This window comes from Pseudophryne corroboree, chromosome 9 (assembly GCF_028390025.1).
Source record: "Pseudophryne corroboree isolate aPseCor3 chromosome 9, aPseCor3.hap2, whole genome shotgun sequence".
Taxonomy (NCBI): Eukaryota; Metazoa; Chordata; class Amphibia; order Anura; family Myobatrachidae; genus Pseudophryne; species Pseudophryne corroboree.
In genome coordinates this window covers 231,995,953-232,013,868 of record NC_086452.1, presented here as the reverse complement: position 1 = coordinate 232,013,868, position 17,916 = coordinate 231,995,953, and the positions used below count along the sequence as shown (strand labels likewise).

At 47.5% G+C, this 17,916-nt stretch overlaps 1 protein-coding gene across 1 annotated transcript; it reads right to left on the bottom strand.

The window, feature by feature from the left end:
- Positions 1–5,005: 5,005 nt before the first annotated feature.
- LOC134956920 (uncharacterized) lies at positions 5,006–7,354 on the bottom strand. Its single transcript, XM_063938776.1, has 5 exons — positions 6,885–7,354; positions 6,702–6,785; positions 6,500–6,571; positions 6,027–6,332; positions 5,006–5,937 (listed from the first exon to the last, which is right to left on the bottom strand). Exons 1-5 carry the CDS (start codon positions 7,342–7,344, stop codon positions 5,057–5,059), a joined length of 1,803 nt encoding a protein of 600 aa, XP_063794846.1. The 5' UTR covers positions 7,345–7,354; the 3' UTR covers positions 5,006–5,056.
- Between the last annotated feature and the right edge of the window lie 10,562 nt (positions 7,355–17,916).

Here is a 17,916-nt window from a genome sequence, read left to right as displayed (position 1 = left end):
TATTTGTGTGCATGCTGTGCCTGTGTATATTTCTATATGTGTGTGTGTGTGTGTGTGTGTGTGCGCGCGTATGTTGTATGTGTGTATATATGCATGCTGTATGTGTGTGTGTCTCTATGTGCATGCTGTATGTGTGCGTGATATGTGTGTATATGTGAGTGTGTGTATATATCTGCATGTAATATGTGTGTATATGTGGACGCACTGTATTCCCCTATCACAGACACATAGCGTTTAGTTTCTGCTGCACTATGAGGGGGTTCAGTATGTTATACGGTCGGCCGGGATGCTGTCCGTCAGTATACCGACAACAGCATCCCGACCGTCAGTATGCCAGCAGCAGGGTGAGTGCAAAGAGTCCACTTACGGGCTCGATGCACTCGCCATGCTGCAGCCTCGGTGGCATGCTGCGCTTGCCACAGGTTCTATTCCCACTCTATGGGTGTTGTGGACACCCACAAGTGGGAATAGCCCGTTAGCTGGTATTCCGGCTGTCAGAAGTGTCAGTGATCGGGATCCCAGCGTCGGTATCCTGACTGTCGCCAACTTAACTGCATCCCCTATGAGGAGCCCTATTAACAATTGCAGGCTTTTCAGCCCACAGTATTATTAACAATGAGATATAGTGCCTATCTATAATATAAAACAACAGATTGTGGTACTGTATTATACTGTACCTTACCTGGTTTTGGAACTGGGTTCATTTTAACATGTCATTTATGCAATACTGTATATATCTAGTTTTTCTTTTTCTGCTATTTGCACAGACTCTAGATCACACCTCACTCCTTTATTAGAACTAATTTTTACTGATAGAGGGGGAAGGGGGGGGGGGGGGGGCTGTAGGCTGACTTTTGCCTAGGGTGCCAAAAAACCTTACCGGCCCTGTACACGTTGTTTCTTGATAGTACCTAAAATCAAACAATGCTTAGAAATGTTTAACTCTATTTCTTAAGATATTATCCCTTTATTAACAGTAAATTATATAGTGTGTATGTGGTCATTGTCTTATATTTTCCAAAATCCCCTTACCAAACATTATTTTTTCATTCCCACAAATGGGTATCAACCCATGTTTTTTATCTGAGGTGGAAATGGTACAATGAATGGGCTCAGTACCAGCTTTGAAATTGATTTATTTTGAATCCAAATTTTAATTTTTAGAAGGTGGTAAGCCTGTTTTGAAAACTAAGTGAGGTAAGAATCATTGAAAGAACTGTCCTTCTACCCCTGTGCAGTACGATCTTTTACCCATGGATGTAGGACAGATGTCGGCCATATGTTATCCGTAAAATTAAAAACGTGGTCCCACCTGCCTATTGCTCAGGCAGTTGGGTCCACCGGGAGTCTGAAGGCTTTGAGTAAGCAGATTTTGAGTTTTGTTCCTGAAAACCAGTAGCTGCATTTTTCAAATACTCCCCTCTCAAGGTAATAGAGGATGCAGTGTTTTTCTTTTATTATTTATTCATCCAAAAGGAATGCAATATAGGGGCAGTATACGATTTCGTAGCCGGTATAGCTGTGGAAGGAAGATATGTATACTTACCCACCATTGCCTTAGTTACTCACTTATCGCTTTCAACCAAAAACATGGACTCACCTGTGAAGGGCAGGATGTACACGTTTCTCCTGTAGTCTGCTTCCGCAGTCTATTGTCTGTGGTAGTCTGTAGATGGTATCCTTGTGCCGCCATATACATAGTCTACAAGCTAATTGTTACGCCGGAACTGTACTCACCACTCTTCATATCTTCATGCTCTGTTAGGGGTGTTGTTTGTTCTTGTGAATAACTCCATCATGTGCTCCTTGTGTCAAGTCCAACGAAGCAGGCATACTGGTCCAACCCATTCTCCGGTCAAATACTAACCTTAAACTAATAAAAATCTGCTAAAATCCTCAGGAGCTCTCACACTTGTGAATTTCTCCTCCAGGCAGATTTTCTAAACAGTCTACTAGGAGCGACATAGAGGGATTAGCTAGTCAACACTACTAAAAAGCACATGGCTCCTAGTGGACCTGTCTATTGTCCATGGTACTAATGTTTACCCCAGTTTCCTCTAGGATGCAAGATAAAGTACTTTATTTTGAATCCTGAGGAATACAGGTAACCGAATGAGCCACTAACAGAGTGCATCTGCATGCTATGAGCATCTAGCGTGTTCATATAGCCTCACTGCTGCATACATAATGGATTTTTGTGGTTAATATTCTCAATTTTTTTTAAAACAGTTCCAACAATCAATGCTGGTGATCATGCGAGCATTGGATTACAGTTTTTGAAGTCCTAGTTTAGCTATGCCCCCATTTTTCAGCTTCTTTATTTGATGCCTGGAACAATGACTTTAGGGTTGATGTTTTTGGTTTTGACTGTAGAAGGCTTCTGTGCCGCAATGATCATTTAGTTCCAAATTCTTCGGTTCTTCCATCATGGATGTTCTGCAAAAGGAGATTAAAATAGTAAATTTAGAGTTATTTTTCAATACAGCCATATTAATGTATAACCATGTCCCCTCATACCTCAACTTTTCACAACTTAGTTTTCTGCAAATACAGCATTTGACCATTTTGATGCTGTAATAGTAAACATGATTTTTTTTATTAAATTGAAATAAGACTCCATGTCCTCCGTATTTTCTCAGTAATTTGTATAATGTGGCTTATGGTTTAGATCACAGATTTTAGCCCTTGTAATAAAGATACAGACCCAGACCAAAAACATCACCATACTCTGCGTAAGACACTTCATCATCATTGTCAGCTTGCATCATATATGCCACAGTACGCATTGTTGGACTAATGGTAAGGGTCTGTGACTCTGGCTCTGGTATTGTCACTTAATCTCTATTCATCATGTCACCCATAGACTGAGTTAACTTTTTCATCTCTTTCTCAGTATGCTAAAATTTGATATAAATATTTGATATGATCCCTTTAATGGCATCTTTTTGATTAGTCCCTCTCGCCTGAGAATGTCTAATAGTTTTGTTACATTTACTATATTAACCCGAGGAATATAGACACTCTGCTGTGCATCAAACACATGAACATGACATTGTAATGTGAAGGGACACACGCACACACATGAAAATTGAAAAACACAATTTATCACAGAGCCAACATGGAACCACAGAACATGGATACCGCAACACCAACTTTTTAAAAATTACAAATCAGCTGGGTTGCTAAATCAAGTTAATTATATTTTTATTTCTATTCTACAATGCTCCCCCCCCCTTACTAAGAAGGATTGGTACCGCTGTGGAGCCAGACTTAGTTCAGGAGATGCGCTTCCCTGTGATGCCTGTTAGTGTAATCTGCCAAAATAACATTGCGCTTGCGAGATCAGTCACCTATCAGCGTGGAACAGTACCAGTAAGCCCATATGAGGTTGGCCTGTTCCACACAACCCTAAGTCCCACTAAGCATGCAGGCTTGTGTCAACCAGTCCTGCATGATAAATGTGAAAAACAAAAGCCGATAATTAACAATCTTGCACAAGTGTGCCCGGCTCCTACGGTCAAATAAATAAAATTGCGTCTGTTAGTATGGGAATACAACAGGCATCCACCATACACTATTTACTAAAGTGCACAAGGCAAATATAGAACTGGTCCATACCCCGTAAAACTAATGTGTATCCATTATCTTCTGTGACTTAAGAAAAATCAGACTTATACGATGCAGCATACCTTGGTAGCTCTATGCCTGCATCATTATTCTGTTGTCTTCTCGGACTGGACCCTTCTCCGATTAGGTCTTGCCAGTTGTCGGTATGCTGTAAAGAAAAAAAGACACAGTCAGTTTATAAAAAAAACTACCTTTGCTTGTCACTAACTGTCCCTGACACCATTGCTGATCTCCTTTCCCTAACTTAGCACACCGCTACGGACAAATACCTAGCTTGTTGGGGAAAAGAAAGAGGAAAAAGCTAGATGACTTACCCTTGGCAAGTCCTCCGCCAAGCTCTATGCCAGCCTCTGTGCTTGATTAGCGGACTGGACCCTTCTCCGATTAGGTCTTGCCAGTTGTCGGTATGCTGTAAAGAAAAAAAGACACAGTCAGTTTATAAAAAAAACTACCTTTGCTTGTCACTAACTGTCCCTGACACCATTGCTGATCTCCTTTCCCTAACTTAGCACACCGCTACGGACAAATACCTAGCTTGTTGGGGAAAAGAAAGAGGAAAAAGCTAGATGACTTACCCTTGGCAAGTCCTCCGCCAAGCTCTATGCCAGCCTCTGTGCTTGATTAGCGGACTGGACCCTTCTCCGATTAGGTCTTGCCAGTTGTCGGTATGCTGTAAAGAAAAAAAGACACAGTCAGTTTATAAAAAAAACTACCTTTGCTTGTCACTAACTGTCCCTGACACCATTGCTGATCTCCTTTCCCTAACTTAGCACACCGCTACGGACAAATACCTAGCTTGTTGGGGAAAAGAAAGAGGAAAAAGCTAGATGACTTACCCTTGGCAAGTCCTCCGCCAAGCTCTATGCCAGCCTCTGTGCTTGATTAGCGGACTGGACCCTTCTCCGATTAGGTCTTGCCAGTTGTCGGTATGCTGTAAAGAAAAAAAGACACAGTCAGTTTATAAAAAAAACTACCTTTGCTTGTCACTAACTGTCCCTGACACCATTGCTGATCTCCTTTCCCTAACTTAGCACACCGCTACGGACAAATACCTAGCTTGTTGGGGAAAAGAAAGAGGAAAAAGCTAGATGACTTACCCTTGGCAAGTCCTCCGCCAAGCTCTATGCCAGCCTCTGTGCTTGATTAGCGGACTGGACCCTTCTCCGATTAGGTCTTGCCAGTTGTCGGTATGCTGTAAAGAAAAAAAGACACAGTCAGTTTATAAAAAAAAATACCTTTGCTTGTCACTAACTGTCCCTGACACCATTGCTGATCTCCTTTCCCTAACTTAGCACACCGCTACGGACAAATACCTAGCTTGTTGGGGAAAAGAAAGAGGAAAAAGCTAGATGACTTACCCTTGGCAAGTCCTCCGCCAAGCTCTATGCCAGCCTCTGTGCTTGATTAGCGGACTGGTCCCTGTGTCCGGCTAGTTTGCTGTTGTGGACGGCTCCTCCTGGGATCCTGACGGCTCCTCCGGGGCTGTGGCATGCTCCTCCGGTGCTGTGGCATGCTCATCCTGGGCTCGGGCATGCTCCTCCTGGGCTCGGGCATGTTCCTCCTGGGCTCGGGCATGTTCCTCCTGGGCTCGGGCATGCTCCTCCTGTGCTCTGTTCCACATAACTGTCTGTGCTTGTTCCAACATCTCCTGCTGTGCTCTGTTCCACATCTCTTGCTGTATTATGGACTGCTCCAATTCTTCTGACCTTTGACGCTGCAGTCTCAAAACTGACAATGCTCTTTGATAAGCCAGATCTCCTCTCTCTTCTTGAGCATACATTTCTTGATCAATTGATGTTCTGTTTGATGGTGTTGTGACTTCCGAACTTCGTTCTGCCTGCTGTGGTTGTGCGCTGTGCAATCTTCTTCCTTCGTCTGTCATCAGCTGCAGGCTTGTTGAAATCATGCTTGTGTTTAGGTTGCACTGTTGTTGCCACAGTAGCATGCTTTGAAGGCCTGTTCCAATCTGTTGGCATTGCAATGAAATATGTTCCAGAGAATCATTGTGTTGTCGACAGAGTTGTTCCTGATGGGATTCTCCATCCCGCTGTTCATTTTGTTGGGTGCTGATCTGTTCAATCTTCTGCTCCATGCTCTTGCAATGTCCAACCACCGACATATGTGCTGACACAAGTTGATCGTAGTATCGGGCCAGCGATATCATTGCGTCATTTTGTTGAACAACAGCTGTCTTGATATGGTCGATGTTCTGTTCCATGTTGTCCAAACGATTATTAATCCTTTGGCTTTCTTCAGCTCTACATTGGTCCATGTTCTTTAAAGCTTCCAGTATTAGATTGAGTGATGACTCTGTAATACAAGTAAATAATTTAGTTTAACAAATTACAGTTGAACACAATTAAACACTCCTAAATTGTAAATAAATATAAAATTGCTACCTCCTGGCGTAGTTTCCGGTGTTTTTGATTCAAGGACTTCTGGTACACTGCCTGAAGTTTCCATGTCCGGAATTTGCTCTGTTCTTTCAACAAGATTATGGTCTCCAATTGCAGGGTAGCTCTGTGAAAAGGACTCTTCTGGCAGTGTCTGTGGGTGCCCCTGTGATGAATTTTCTTCTGGAAGTGGCTGTTGGGATGATGTTTCTTCCTGCACCGTGGGTGGGTGCATCTGGGCTGATTCTGCTTGAAGTGTCGCTGCTTGCAGTGTTGAATCAATCGGCAATATTGTATGCTGTATCTGGGTTTCTAAAATGTCAATATAGATATATACAATAATTATAACCCAAAAATATGCAGTGCCAGAAATACAGACAGCTAAAGATACGCAAACAGTGCAAGCTAGAGGTATATACCCATTGATAGATATACATGTACCAAAATTTATAATTTCATGTACAAAAACTATGCCTTACCGGTATCCTCAGCACCTCCTCCAGTTGTCGGATATCCAAAAGAAACTCTTCTCTTTGCCTTAACTGTGGAATCTGTAATATTTATATAAAGAACATACTGTAGTTATTAGTTTTGTTTCCATACAAAATATTTTTTGAATATATATATATATATATATATATATATATATATATATATATAAAAATACGATATGTCCCTAACCTTTCTGCGATTTTGTTTTCTTCTTTGGCGTTGTTTCCGTTTGTGGCGTGCTATGTTTTGTTGGCGTAGAATATTTTGTGGCTCCTTTTGAAAGAAATACGAAATTTAAATTTTTGTTGAAATAATTAGTTTTTTAAAAAGAATATTAAAAAATTAATTTTATAGAATTTTTAAAAATAATACCTTCTGCACTGGTTCCTGCCATTTCTTCCTGCACAAGTACGAAGTAGTTCTCCATCTTCTTTTCCCAATCCTTGTGTAATTTTTGCCCTTTTTGGATCTTGAGATTGACGGATCTTCTACAGTCGCGTAACCTTTTCTTGCAACTTTCGTTGCTTCGCTTGAACCCACCTCCCAAAGAAACTGATTCAGAGATTTCATTCCACGTCGTTCCCTTGAATCGGTGATGAACATTTCTTGCCGGCGATCCGAAAAGTTGAAAGGAGTGATGAACAACTTGATTGATTAGGGTGTCCGTTTCTTCATCTGTGAAGTTGGGTGCCCTGCTGCTGGATTCTTCTCCCGAGTCCGCTTCTTCATGCGAAACTCTGCCATGGTCGGTTGGTGATGTTTGTTGCTGTCTTTCCGAGGATTCTTCTTCCTGTGCGGATAGAGAAAGCCTCCTTGCTTCTTCCTCGGACATCTCTGAAAAAAAAACTTAAAAAAAAAAAAAATTCATACTAATATTAATAATAATAATAATAATAATAATAATAATAATTAGTATACTAGCAGTGCTACATACCCAAATTTTGCCAACCAGCTGTTACAAATATACACAAGTAATGAACCCCAGCAGTGCCAAATACAGAAATTATGCCACCCAGCAGTGCCAGATACCCAAAATATGCCACCCAGCAGTGCCAAATATAGAAATTATGGCACCCAGCAGTGCCAAATACAGAAATTATGCCATCCAACAGTGCCAGATACCCAAATTATGCCATCCAGCAGTGCCAAATACAGAAATTATGCCATCCAGCAGTGCCAGATACCCAAATTATGCCATCCAGCAGTGCCAAATACAGAAATTATGCCACCCAGCAGTGCCAGATACCCAAATTATGCCATCCAGCAGTGCCAAACACAGAAATTATGCCACCCAGCAGTGCCAAATACATAAAATATGCCACCCAGCAGTGCCAGATACCCAAATTATGCCACCCAGCAGTGCCAAATACATAAATTATGCCACCCAGCAGTGCCAAATACAGAAATTATGCCACCCAGCAGTGCCAGATACCCAAAATATGCCACCCAGCAGTGCCAGATACCCAAATTATGCCATCCAGCAGTGCCAAACACAGAAATTATGCCACCCAGCAGTGCCAAATACATAAAATATGCCACCCAGCAGTGCCAGATACCCAAATTATGCCACCCAGCAGTGCCAAATACATAAATTATGCCACCCAGCAGTGCCAAATACAGAAATTATGCCACCCAGCAGTGCCAGATACCCAAAATATGCCACCCAGCAGTGCCAGATACCCAAATTATGCCATCCAGCAGTGCCAAACACAGAAATTATGCCACCCAGCAGTGCCAAATACATAAAATATGCCACCCAGCAGTGCCAGATACCCAAATTATGCCACCCAGCAGTGGCAGATACCCAAATTATGCCACCCAGCAGTGCCAAATATAGAAATTATGGCACCCAGCAGTGCCAAATACAGAAATTATGCCATCCAGCAGTGCCAGATACCCAAATTATGCCATCCAGCAGTGCCAAATACAGAAATTATGCCACCCAGCAGTGCCAGATACCCAAATTATGCCATCCAGCAGTGCCAAACACAGAAATTATGCCACCCAGCAGTGCCAAATACATAAAATATGCCACCCAGCAGTGCCAGATACCCAAATTATGCCACCCAGCAGTGCCAAATACATAAATTATGCCACCCAGCAGTGCCAAATACAGAAATTATGCCACCCAGCAGTGCCAGATACCCAAAATATGCCACCCAGCAGTGCCAAATATAGAAATTATGGCACCCAGCAGTGCCAAATACATAAATTATGCCACCCAGCAGTGCCAGATACCCAAATTATGCCACCCAGCAGTGGCAGATACCCAAATTATGCCACCCAGCAGTGCCAAATACATAAATTATGCCACCCAGCAGTGCCAAATACAGAAATGATGCCATCCAGCAGTGCCAAATACAGAAATTATGCCATCCAGCAGTGCCAGATACCCAAATTATGCCATCCAGCAGTGCCAAATACAGAAATTATGCCATCCAGCAGTGCCAGATACCCAAATTATGCCACCCAGCAGTGCCAGATACCCAAATTATGCCATCCAGCAGTGCCAAACACAGAAATTATGCCACCCAGCAGTGCCAGATACCCAAAATATGCCACCCAGCAGTGCCAAATATAGAAATTATGGCACCCAGCAGTGCCAAATACAGAAATTATGCCATCCAACAGTGCCAGATACCCAAATTATGCCATCCAGCAGTGCCAAATACAGAAATTATGCCATCCAGCAGTGCCAGATACCCAAATTATGCCATCCAGCAGTGCCAAATACAGAAATTATGCCACCCAGCAGTGCCAGATACCCAAATTATGCCATCCAGCAGTGCCAAACACAGAAATTATGCCACCCAGCAGTGCCAAATACATAAAATATGCCACCCAGCAGTGCCAGATACCCAAATTATGCCACCCAGCAGTGCCAAATACATAAATGATGCCACCCAGCAGTGCCAAATACAGAAATTATGCCACCCAGCAGTGCCAGATACCCAAAATATGCCACCCAGCAGTGCCAAATATAGAAATTATGGCACCCAGCAGTGCCAAATACATAAATTATGCCACCCAGCAGTGCCAGATACCCAAATTATGCCACCCAGCAGTGGCAGATACCCAAATTATGCCACCCAGCAGTGCCAAATACATAAATTATGCCACCCAGCAGTGCCAAATACAGAAATGATGCCATCCAGCAGTGCCAAATACAGAAATTATGCCATCCAGCAGTGCCAGATACCCAAATTATGCCATCCAGCAGTGCCAAATACAGAAATTATGCCATCCAGCAGTGCCAGATACCCAAATTATGCCACCCAGCAGTGCCAGATACCCAAATTATGCCATCCAGCAGTGCCAAACACAGAAATTATGCCACCCAGCAGTGCCAGATACCCAAAATATGCCACCCAGCAGTGCCAAATATAGAAATTATGGCACCCAGCAGTGCCAAATACAGAAATTATGCCATCCAACAGTGCCAGATACCCAAATTATGCCATCCAGCAGTGCCAAATACAGAAATTATGCCATCCAGCAGTGCCAGATACCCAAATTATGCCATCCAGCAGTGCCAAATACAGAAATTATGCCACCCAGCAGTGCCAGATACCCAAATTATGCCATCCAGCAGTGCCAAACACAGAAATTATGCCACCCAGCAGTGCCAAATACATAAAATATGCCACCCAGCAGTGCCAGATACCCAAATTATGCCACCCAGCAGTGGCAGATACCCAAATTATGCCACCCAGCAGTGGCAGATACCCAAATTATGCCACCCAGCAGTGCCAAATATAGAAATTATGGCACCCAGCAGTGCCAAATACAGAAATTATGCCATCCAGCAGTGCCAGATACCCAAATTATGCCACCCAGCAGTGCCAAATACAGAAATTATGCCAAACAGCTGTGACATATACACAAATAATGAACCCAAGCAGTGACAGATATACACATTTGGCAAACAAACGGTGAAAAATACACACATTATGCCAGAAAGCAGTGCCAGATACCGACATCTCACACACTGCAGTAACAGATATACAAATAATGCCAATCAGCAGTGGCAGGGATAGCAGTTGGAAGAGATAATAAGAAACATGGGACAGTTTATTTAGCATGATAGTGTAATAGAAAGACAGAGTACATTTAGCTCAGCGCTTACCTATTAAGATGAGAAAAAAAAACTGGATTGGTCTTCTCCTCTTCGTATGAAGAATTCTTGTCACGGTCACTTCTCCAGAAAAGCTCTGATATGTAAATCAGAATCGCTAGAAGCCAATCACAAGACGCTAACAGACCGTATACAGCCAGTTAGCAGTCTCAAGCAAATGGCGCCTATGCAAGGGAGGGACAGAGTTTATATTCTGTGTAAAAGTGCGGGAACATCGCTCCTCCTTCAAGTAGGAATCATGTAGTATTATTGGCTAATTTAGTGGCACCACTATACGTCAGGTTATACTGAACTGTTGATTTGTCTTATGTAGGAGTATATTTTATTGGTTGGATTTCAGCGCGAACGGACATGTTATGTTTTGATTGGTGTCATCAGTGATAGCATTATTTAAATCAAATTTAAAAAAAAAAAAACAGTAACCGGAATGTATCTTGGAACGTTGTCCGTGAACGGTTAATTTAAGCAAACTCTGCCATTATGGAGCTTGCAGTACTTATCGACGGGGATTATGTAGCTGTAGTGTTGGTGTAATTTTGGCACATATAGTGCAATGGGGAATGCTGGCTGCACCTCAGCACGAGAACGGGGTGACGTTCCGGTGTGCTGGGGCGTATAGGGGCAGTACACGGCTGTGGGGGAGCTTATGGTGGGAGAGGGGTAGATGGCTAGAGAGAGCGGTGTGCGTCTTGGGGTACATGGCTGGTGATAGCTGGTGTTCGGGGGACAGTTGGAGGGAGGCGTTGTGTTACTTGTAGTGCCACGGTGAAACATGGGGCGCGTAATGTAGTGGGGTGTCTAGCTAGGCGTGTAAATGTAGACAGGCAGCGGGGTGACTAGGGGGGATGGAGGCGGCGTCTAACTTTGGACGGGTATCGTGGGGAATAGCGGGCGGGGGGGGGGGGGGAGGGTGTCAGCGTTGCAGATGTGCAGCCGGGTGCCCAGGTGTGCTGGCAGACATGGGTGGGGTGTTCTTAAAGGGTGTGACTGTGCTACCAGAGCGGGGAGCAGTGCCAGGGCGTTGTGTTACTTGTAGTGCCACGGTGAAACATGGGGCGCGTAATGTAGTGGGGTGTCTAGCTAGGCGTGTAAATGTAGACGGGCAGCGGGGTGACTAGGGGGGATGGAGGCGGCGTCTAACTTTGGACGGGTATCGTGGGGAATAGCGGGCGGGGGGGGGGGGGGGAGGGTGTCAGCGTTGCAGATGTGCAGCCGGGTGCCCAGGTGTGCTGGCAGACATGGGTGGGGTGTTCTTAAAGGGTGTGACTGTGCTATCAGAGCGGGAAGCAGTGCCAGGGCGTTGTGTTACTTGTAGTGCCACGGTGAAACATGGGGCGCGTAATGTAGTGGGGTGTCTAGCTAGGCGTGTAAATGTAGACAGGCAGCGGGGTGACTAGGGGGGATGGAGGCGGCGTCTAACTTTGGACGGGTATCGTGGGGAATAGCGGGCGGGGGGGGGGGGGGGAGGGTGTCAGCGTTGCAGATGTGCAGCCGGGTGCCCAGGTGTGCTGGCAGACATGGGTGGGGTGTTCTTAAAGGGTGTGACTGTGCTACCAGAGCGGGGAGCAGTGCCAGGGCGTTGTGTTACTTGTAGTGCCACGGTGAAACATGGGGCGCGTAATGTAGTGGGGTGTCTAGCTAGGCGTGTAAATGTAGACAGGCAGCGGGGTGACTAGGGGGGATGGAGGCGGCGTCTAACTTTGGACGGGTATCGTGGGGAATAGCGGGCGGGGGGGGGGGGGAGGGTGTCAGCGTTGCAGATGTGCAGCCGGGTGCCCAGGTGTGCTGGCAGACATGGGTGGGGTGTTCTTAAAGGGTGTGACTGTGCTATCAGAGCGGGGAGCAGTGCCAGGGCGTTGTGTTACTTGTAGTGCCACGGTGAAACATGGGGCGCGTAATGTAGTGGGGTGTCTAGCTAGGCGTGTAAATGTAGACAGGCAGCGGGGTGACTAGGGGGGATGGAGGCGGCGTCTAACTTTGGACGGGTATCGTGGGGAATAGCGGGCGGGGGGGGGGGGGGGAGGGTGTCAGCGTTGCAGATGTGCAGCCGGGTGCCCAGGTGTGCTGGCAGACATGGGTGGGGTGTTCTTAAAGGGTGTGACTGTGCTATCAGAGCGGGAAGCAGTGCCAGGGCGTTGTGTTACTTGTAGTGCCACGGTGAAACATGGGGCGCGTAATGTAGTGGGGTGTCTAGCTAGGCGTGTAAATGTAGACAGGCAGCGGGGTGACTAGGGGGGATGGAGGCGGCGTCTAACTTTGGACGGGTATCGTGGGGAATAGCGGGCGGGGGGGGGGGGGGGGGGAGGGTGTCAGCGTTGCAGATGTGCAGCCGGGTGCCCAGGTGTGCTGGCAGACATGGGTGGGGTGTTCCTTAAAGGGTGTGACTGTGCTACCAGAGCGGGGAGCAGTGCCAGGGCGTTGTGTTACTTGTAGTGCCACGGTGAAACATGGGGCGCGTAATGTAGTGGGGTGTCTAGCTAGGCGTGTAAATGTAGACGGGCAGCGGGGTGACTAGGGGGGATGGAGGCGGCGTCTAACTTTGGACGGGTATCGTGGGGAATAGCGGGCGGGGGGGGGGGGGGAGGGTGTCAGCGTTGCAGATGTGCAGCCGGGTGCCCAGGTGTGCTGGCAGACATGGGTGGGGTGTTCTTAAAGGGTGTGACTGTGCTATCAGAGCGGGGAGCAGTGCCAGGGCGTTGTGTTACTTGTAGTGCCACGGTGAAACATGGGGCGCGTAATGTAGTGGGGTGTCTAGCTAGGCGTGTAAATGTAGACAGGCAGCGGGGTGACTAGGGGGGATGGAGGCGGCGTCTAACTTTGGACGGGTATCGTGGGGAATAGCGGGCGGGGGGGGGGGGGGGGGAGGGTGTCAGCGTTGCAGATGTGCAGCCGGGTGCCCAGGTGTGCTGGCAGACATGGGTGGGGTGTTCTTAAAGGGTGTGACTGTGCTACCAGAGCGGGGAGCAGTGCCAGGGCGTTGTGTTACTTGTAGTGCCACGGTGAAACATGGGGCGCGTAATGTAGTGGGGTGTCTAGCTAGGCGTGTAAATGTAGACAGGCAGCGGGGTGACTAGGGGGGATGGAGGCGGCGTCTAACTTTGGACGGGTATCGTGGGGAATAGCGGGCGGGGGGGGGGGGGGGGGAGGGTGTCAGCGTTGCAGATGTGCAGCCGGGTGCCCAGGTGTGCTGGCAGACATGGGTGGGGTGTTCCTTAAAGGGTGTGACTGTGCTACCAGAGCGGGGAGCAGTGCCAGGGCGTTGTGTTACTTGTAGTGCCACGGTGAAACATGGGGCGCGTAATGTAGTGGGGTGTCTAGCTAGGCGTGTAAATGTAGACGGGCAGCGGGGTGACTAGGGGGGATGGAGGCGGCGTCTGACTTTGGAAGGGTATCGTGGGGAATAGCGGGGGGGGGAGGGTGTTGCAGATGTGCAGCAGGTCAGGGTATTGTTTGTCGAACAATTACATGTCGATCTATGAGTGGTCGGTCTATGGTTTGTCGATCTTATGTATGTCGATGTATTTGTTTGACGAACAATTTCATGTCGATCGATAAATTGTCGGTCTATGGTATGTCGATCTTCTGTAGGTCGATGTATTTGTTTGTCGAACAATTACTTGTCAATCTAATGTTTGCCGATCTTCAGTAAGTCGATGTATTTGTTTGTCGCACAATTACATGTCGATCTATGTTTTGTCTGTCTATGGTTGGTCGATCTTCAGTAGGTCGATGCATTTGTTTGTAGAACAATTACATGTCGATGATTTGTTGGTCGACCTGACGTTGTTTCGATGTTGTGCGTGATCGATCATTTGTGTGTCGATGTTTTGTTTATCGAGCATACGTATTGTCGATGTTCAGTGTTTGTCGATGTAGTGTGTGCCGATGTTAGTGGGATGTCGATCTTGTGTTTGTAGATGTTCGAACACTGTCGATGTAGATGTTGTCTATGTTGCGTGGTCGATGTTCGCATTGTCGATCAAGCGTCTGCCGATCCATCGACCGGATACCGTCAGGGACAGCGGCGGCGGGTCTTTATGAAGGCGCTGGCAGTACTCAGGGATGGCGCCGGGGACACGCAGAAGGTGTGTGCTGCCTGATTGTGAATACAACAGTGTTCCCACTGCTTGCAGAGGAGGGAGACCAGCGGCGGAACTTTCACTACTGACTGACTGCTGACAACGGCCGTACGGGGGATGTGCTGCTGATGGTGCGCCTTCAGTCCATTTGCGCTGTGGGTAAGGCACCATCGGCACACACCTAGTTACGGCCCTGGTGTCTGACGTCAATTCCGGGACGCTGAAGACATCTCTCCCCAGGTCACCCCCACTCCCCCCCCCCCCCCCTCAGCAAAAGACCGCACACAGCAGCACCATTCTCCCTCCCCAGGCCCCCCCCCCCAGCAAAAGACAGCTCACAGCAGCACCAGTCTCCCTCCCCAGCAGCACCAGTCTCCCTCCCCAGCCACCCGCCCCAGCAAATGACAGCTCACAGCAGCACCAGTCTCCCTCCCCAGCAGCACCAGTCTCCCTCCCCAGCTCCCCCCCCCCCCCCGAGCAAATGACAGCTCACAGCAGCACCAGTCTCCCTCCCAAGCAGCACCAGTCTCCCTCCCCAGGCCCCCCCCCTAGCAAAAGACCGCTCACCACTGCAGCAGCATTCTCCCCAGGTCACCCGCACAGCACACACTGCTCACCGGCAGAAAGCAGGGCGGCTGTCCCGGACGGACCCTTGCGCTGCTGTGTACGGGTGGCCGTGCACTGTTCCTGAGTGCAGCGGCGGCGGCGGTGCTCTCTCCATCAGCGGCGGTGCCCTCTACATCAGTGGCGGCGGCAGTGCGCTATCCATCTGCGGCAGTGGCGGCGGGCTGGATCTGTGACATTCCTCCTCCTGCTCGGCTCCTATGAACATGTCACATTTCTCCAGGGAGCCAATCAGGAGGAGGAACAGATGTGAGCAGAGCAGCAGCAGCGCGTTACAGGGAAGGAGGGGGACATGTTGGGTGCCGGGTGCGGGTGCGCGCAGCGGCGCGAAAATCAATCTAAAAAATCAATTAAAAATGACAGGGGGGGCACGTGCCTCGGTGCCCCCCCCCCTAAATCCGCCACTGCGTGACCACGACAACTTGGATAAAAGTCAATGATGTTTATTATGACAACTCCGCAACACAGCAGCAGTAAAAGAAAACGTAAAAGTCAGCAAAGAATAAATACAGTTCCTGGGTACTACAGGATGGCAGGAGCCACAGGGCACTGGTAGTGTGAGATAGTTCTTATGATCTTCTAGATGGAAAGTCCTTACCAGGCCCGACTGTAGCAATGGAGATAACCGAGGATTGTGCCAGCTGGTGTTCCAGGAAAAGCTGGGTTGCTGAAGATAAAACAGCTGCTGTGGATACTGGCTGGAACCAGACTGTTGTTAGCACGGAGTGGATACTGGCTGGAACCAGTTAAATAATAAATGGGAGCGATGAAATATGAACTGAAATGTAGAACTTGAGAGCGGAGAAATAATAATACCGGTGGAGAGTGGTAAAGTGTAGAAAGGACACCGGCCCTTTAAGGGAAGCTGTACTCTGCTGGAAGCTGAGCTGGAAGCAGGTAATGTTGTAGCTGGAAACAGATGAATCCACAATGGATTGGAGAGTCAGGCTACACCGCAGGTGGAATGCTGGTGCGGGTCTCTATGGTGGAAGTCTTGAGACAGGAGCTGGAACCTGGAAGACAATCACAGGAGAGAGACAAACAGGAACTAGGTTTGACAACCAAAGCACTGACGCCTTCCTTGCTCAGGCACAGTGTATTTATACCTGCAGCAAGGAAGGGATTGGCTAGGCAATTATGCAGATTATCAATACTGAGAACAGATTGGTGGAAATGATCAGCTGACAGAATCCAAGATGGCTGCGCCCATGCAGACACTTGGAGGGAAGTTTGGTTTGTAATCCATGTGGTAATGAAAACAGTAATGGCGGCGCCGGCCACCGGAGACAGGAGGCGCCAGGCTGACAGATGCACATCCAACCACGCGGACACAGCGGAGGCCGCGGCTGACGTAATCGCCACTCAGACACTCTGCATGCAGAAGTTCAGGGACGGCGGCGGAGGCCGCGGGAGACGCCATGCCAGGTGTAATATGGCGTTTACTGTGACAGCGTCCCAGAGTGACAGGAGAGGATACAGGAATGTACACATCAGGATAACAGATGGGATCCGGTCCTGGAGCGCTGAGCCAGCCTTAGGAGGCATCTGATGGGTAAGAAATGGCGTCCAGATACCCGGATCGTGACACCCTCATTTGATGATAGCCAACTTATTAGAAAAAGAAAAAAAATCCTTGACATTTTTTACTATTTATTATTACTGTATGTATACGTTTACTAAAGTAGGACAGCTTATGTCACGCTTGGCGAAGATTGGGGTTCCGACAACCGAGCTTGGGCTGGGAGGACAGCTGACTGTGTAGGAAGTAGATGAGGTGGATGAATGTAGCTCTTCCTCATGAGGTGGAAACCTAGTAGGTGTAGAATTGGCTGGTGAGCAGAAGAAAGAGTGAGGACTCTGTAGGACTCTGTAGGAGGTTAACTGTATCTTTAATGAAGAAACAACTGTACACCGATACTTGAAGAATTGAAAGACATGGGAAAAGAACTGGAGTCAAAGATTAAACGATTTGAGGAATGGAGCTGAAGATCACCGGTATTTGAGGCACTGAAAAACTGTGGTTTATGATTGGTAGACAAGGCTGAAGGAGGCTGGGTTTTGAAGAACTGAAAAACTGTGGCTTGTGACTGGTAGACGAGATTGAAAGAGACTGGTTTTGAAGAACTGAAAGACTGTGGCTTGAGCTTGGAGAGCGAGGCTGAAGAACTCAGATTCTGAAGAAACGAAGACTGTGGCTTGGGCTTGGAAAGTGAGGATGAAGAACTCAGATTCTGAAGAAACGAAGACTGTGGTTTGGGCTAGCGAGACGCCAGCAGAAACCACCATTTAGCACCCGAAGCCCCTTAACAACCGGGAGCCCGTGAGCGCCTCCACGAGTGGCGATGGGTTAAGCGACAGGACTACAGCAGCGATAGGTCACGAACTGATGATAGCAACTGAAACCGGGGAACCAGGAGCAGCCTGGGAGCACAGAGCTGGAGTACCTTTCACAGGAAAGCAACTTGAAGCACTGGCACTCTCTCCCTGAGCCAGCCCTCTTTTATAAGGGAAGACTGGACCGGGTTGGCTGGAAGCAGAGTGTGAATTCAATTGGCAGATCTCTGGT

Coding starts and splice junctions, on each gene's coding strand:
- LOC134956920 (XM_063938776.1), bottom strand. CDS start 7,344: ATGTCCGAGGAAGAAGCAAGGAGGCTTTCTCTATCCGCACAGGAAGAA. Junction 6,786..6,884: donor GGCAGGAACCAGTGCAGAAG/GTATTATTTTTA, acceptor TTCTTTCAAAAG/GAGCCACAAAATATTCTACG. Junction 6,572..6,701: donor GAAAACAAAATCGCAGAAAG/GTTAGGGACATA, acceptor TAAATATTACAG/ATTCCACAGTTAAGGCAAAG.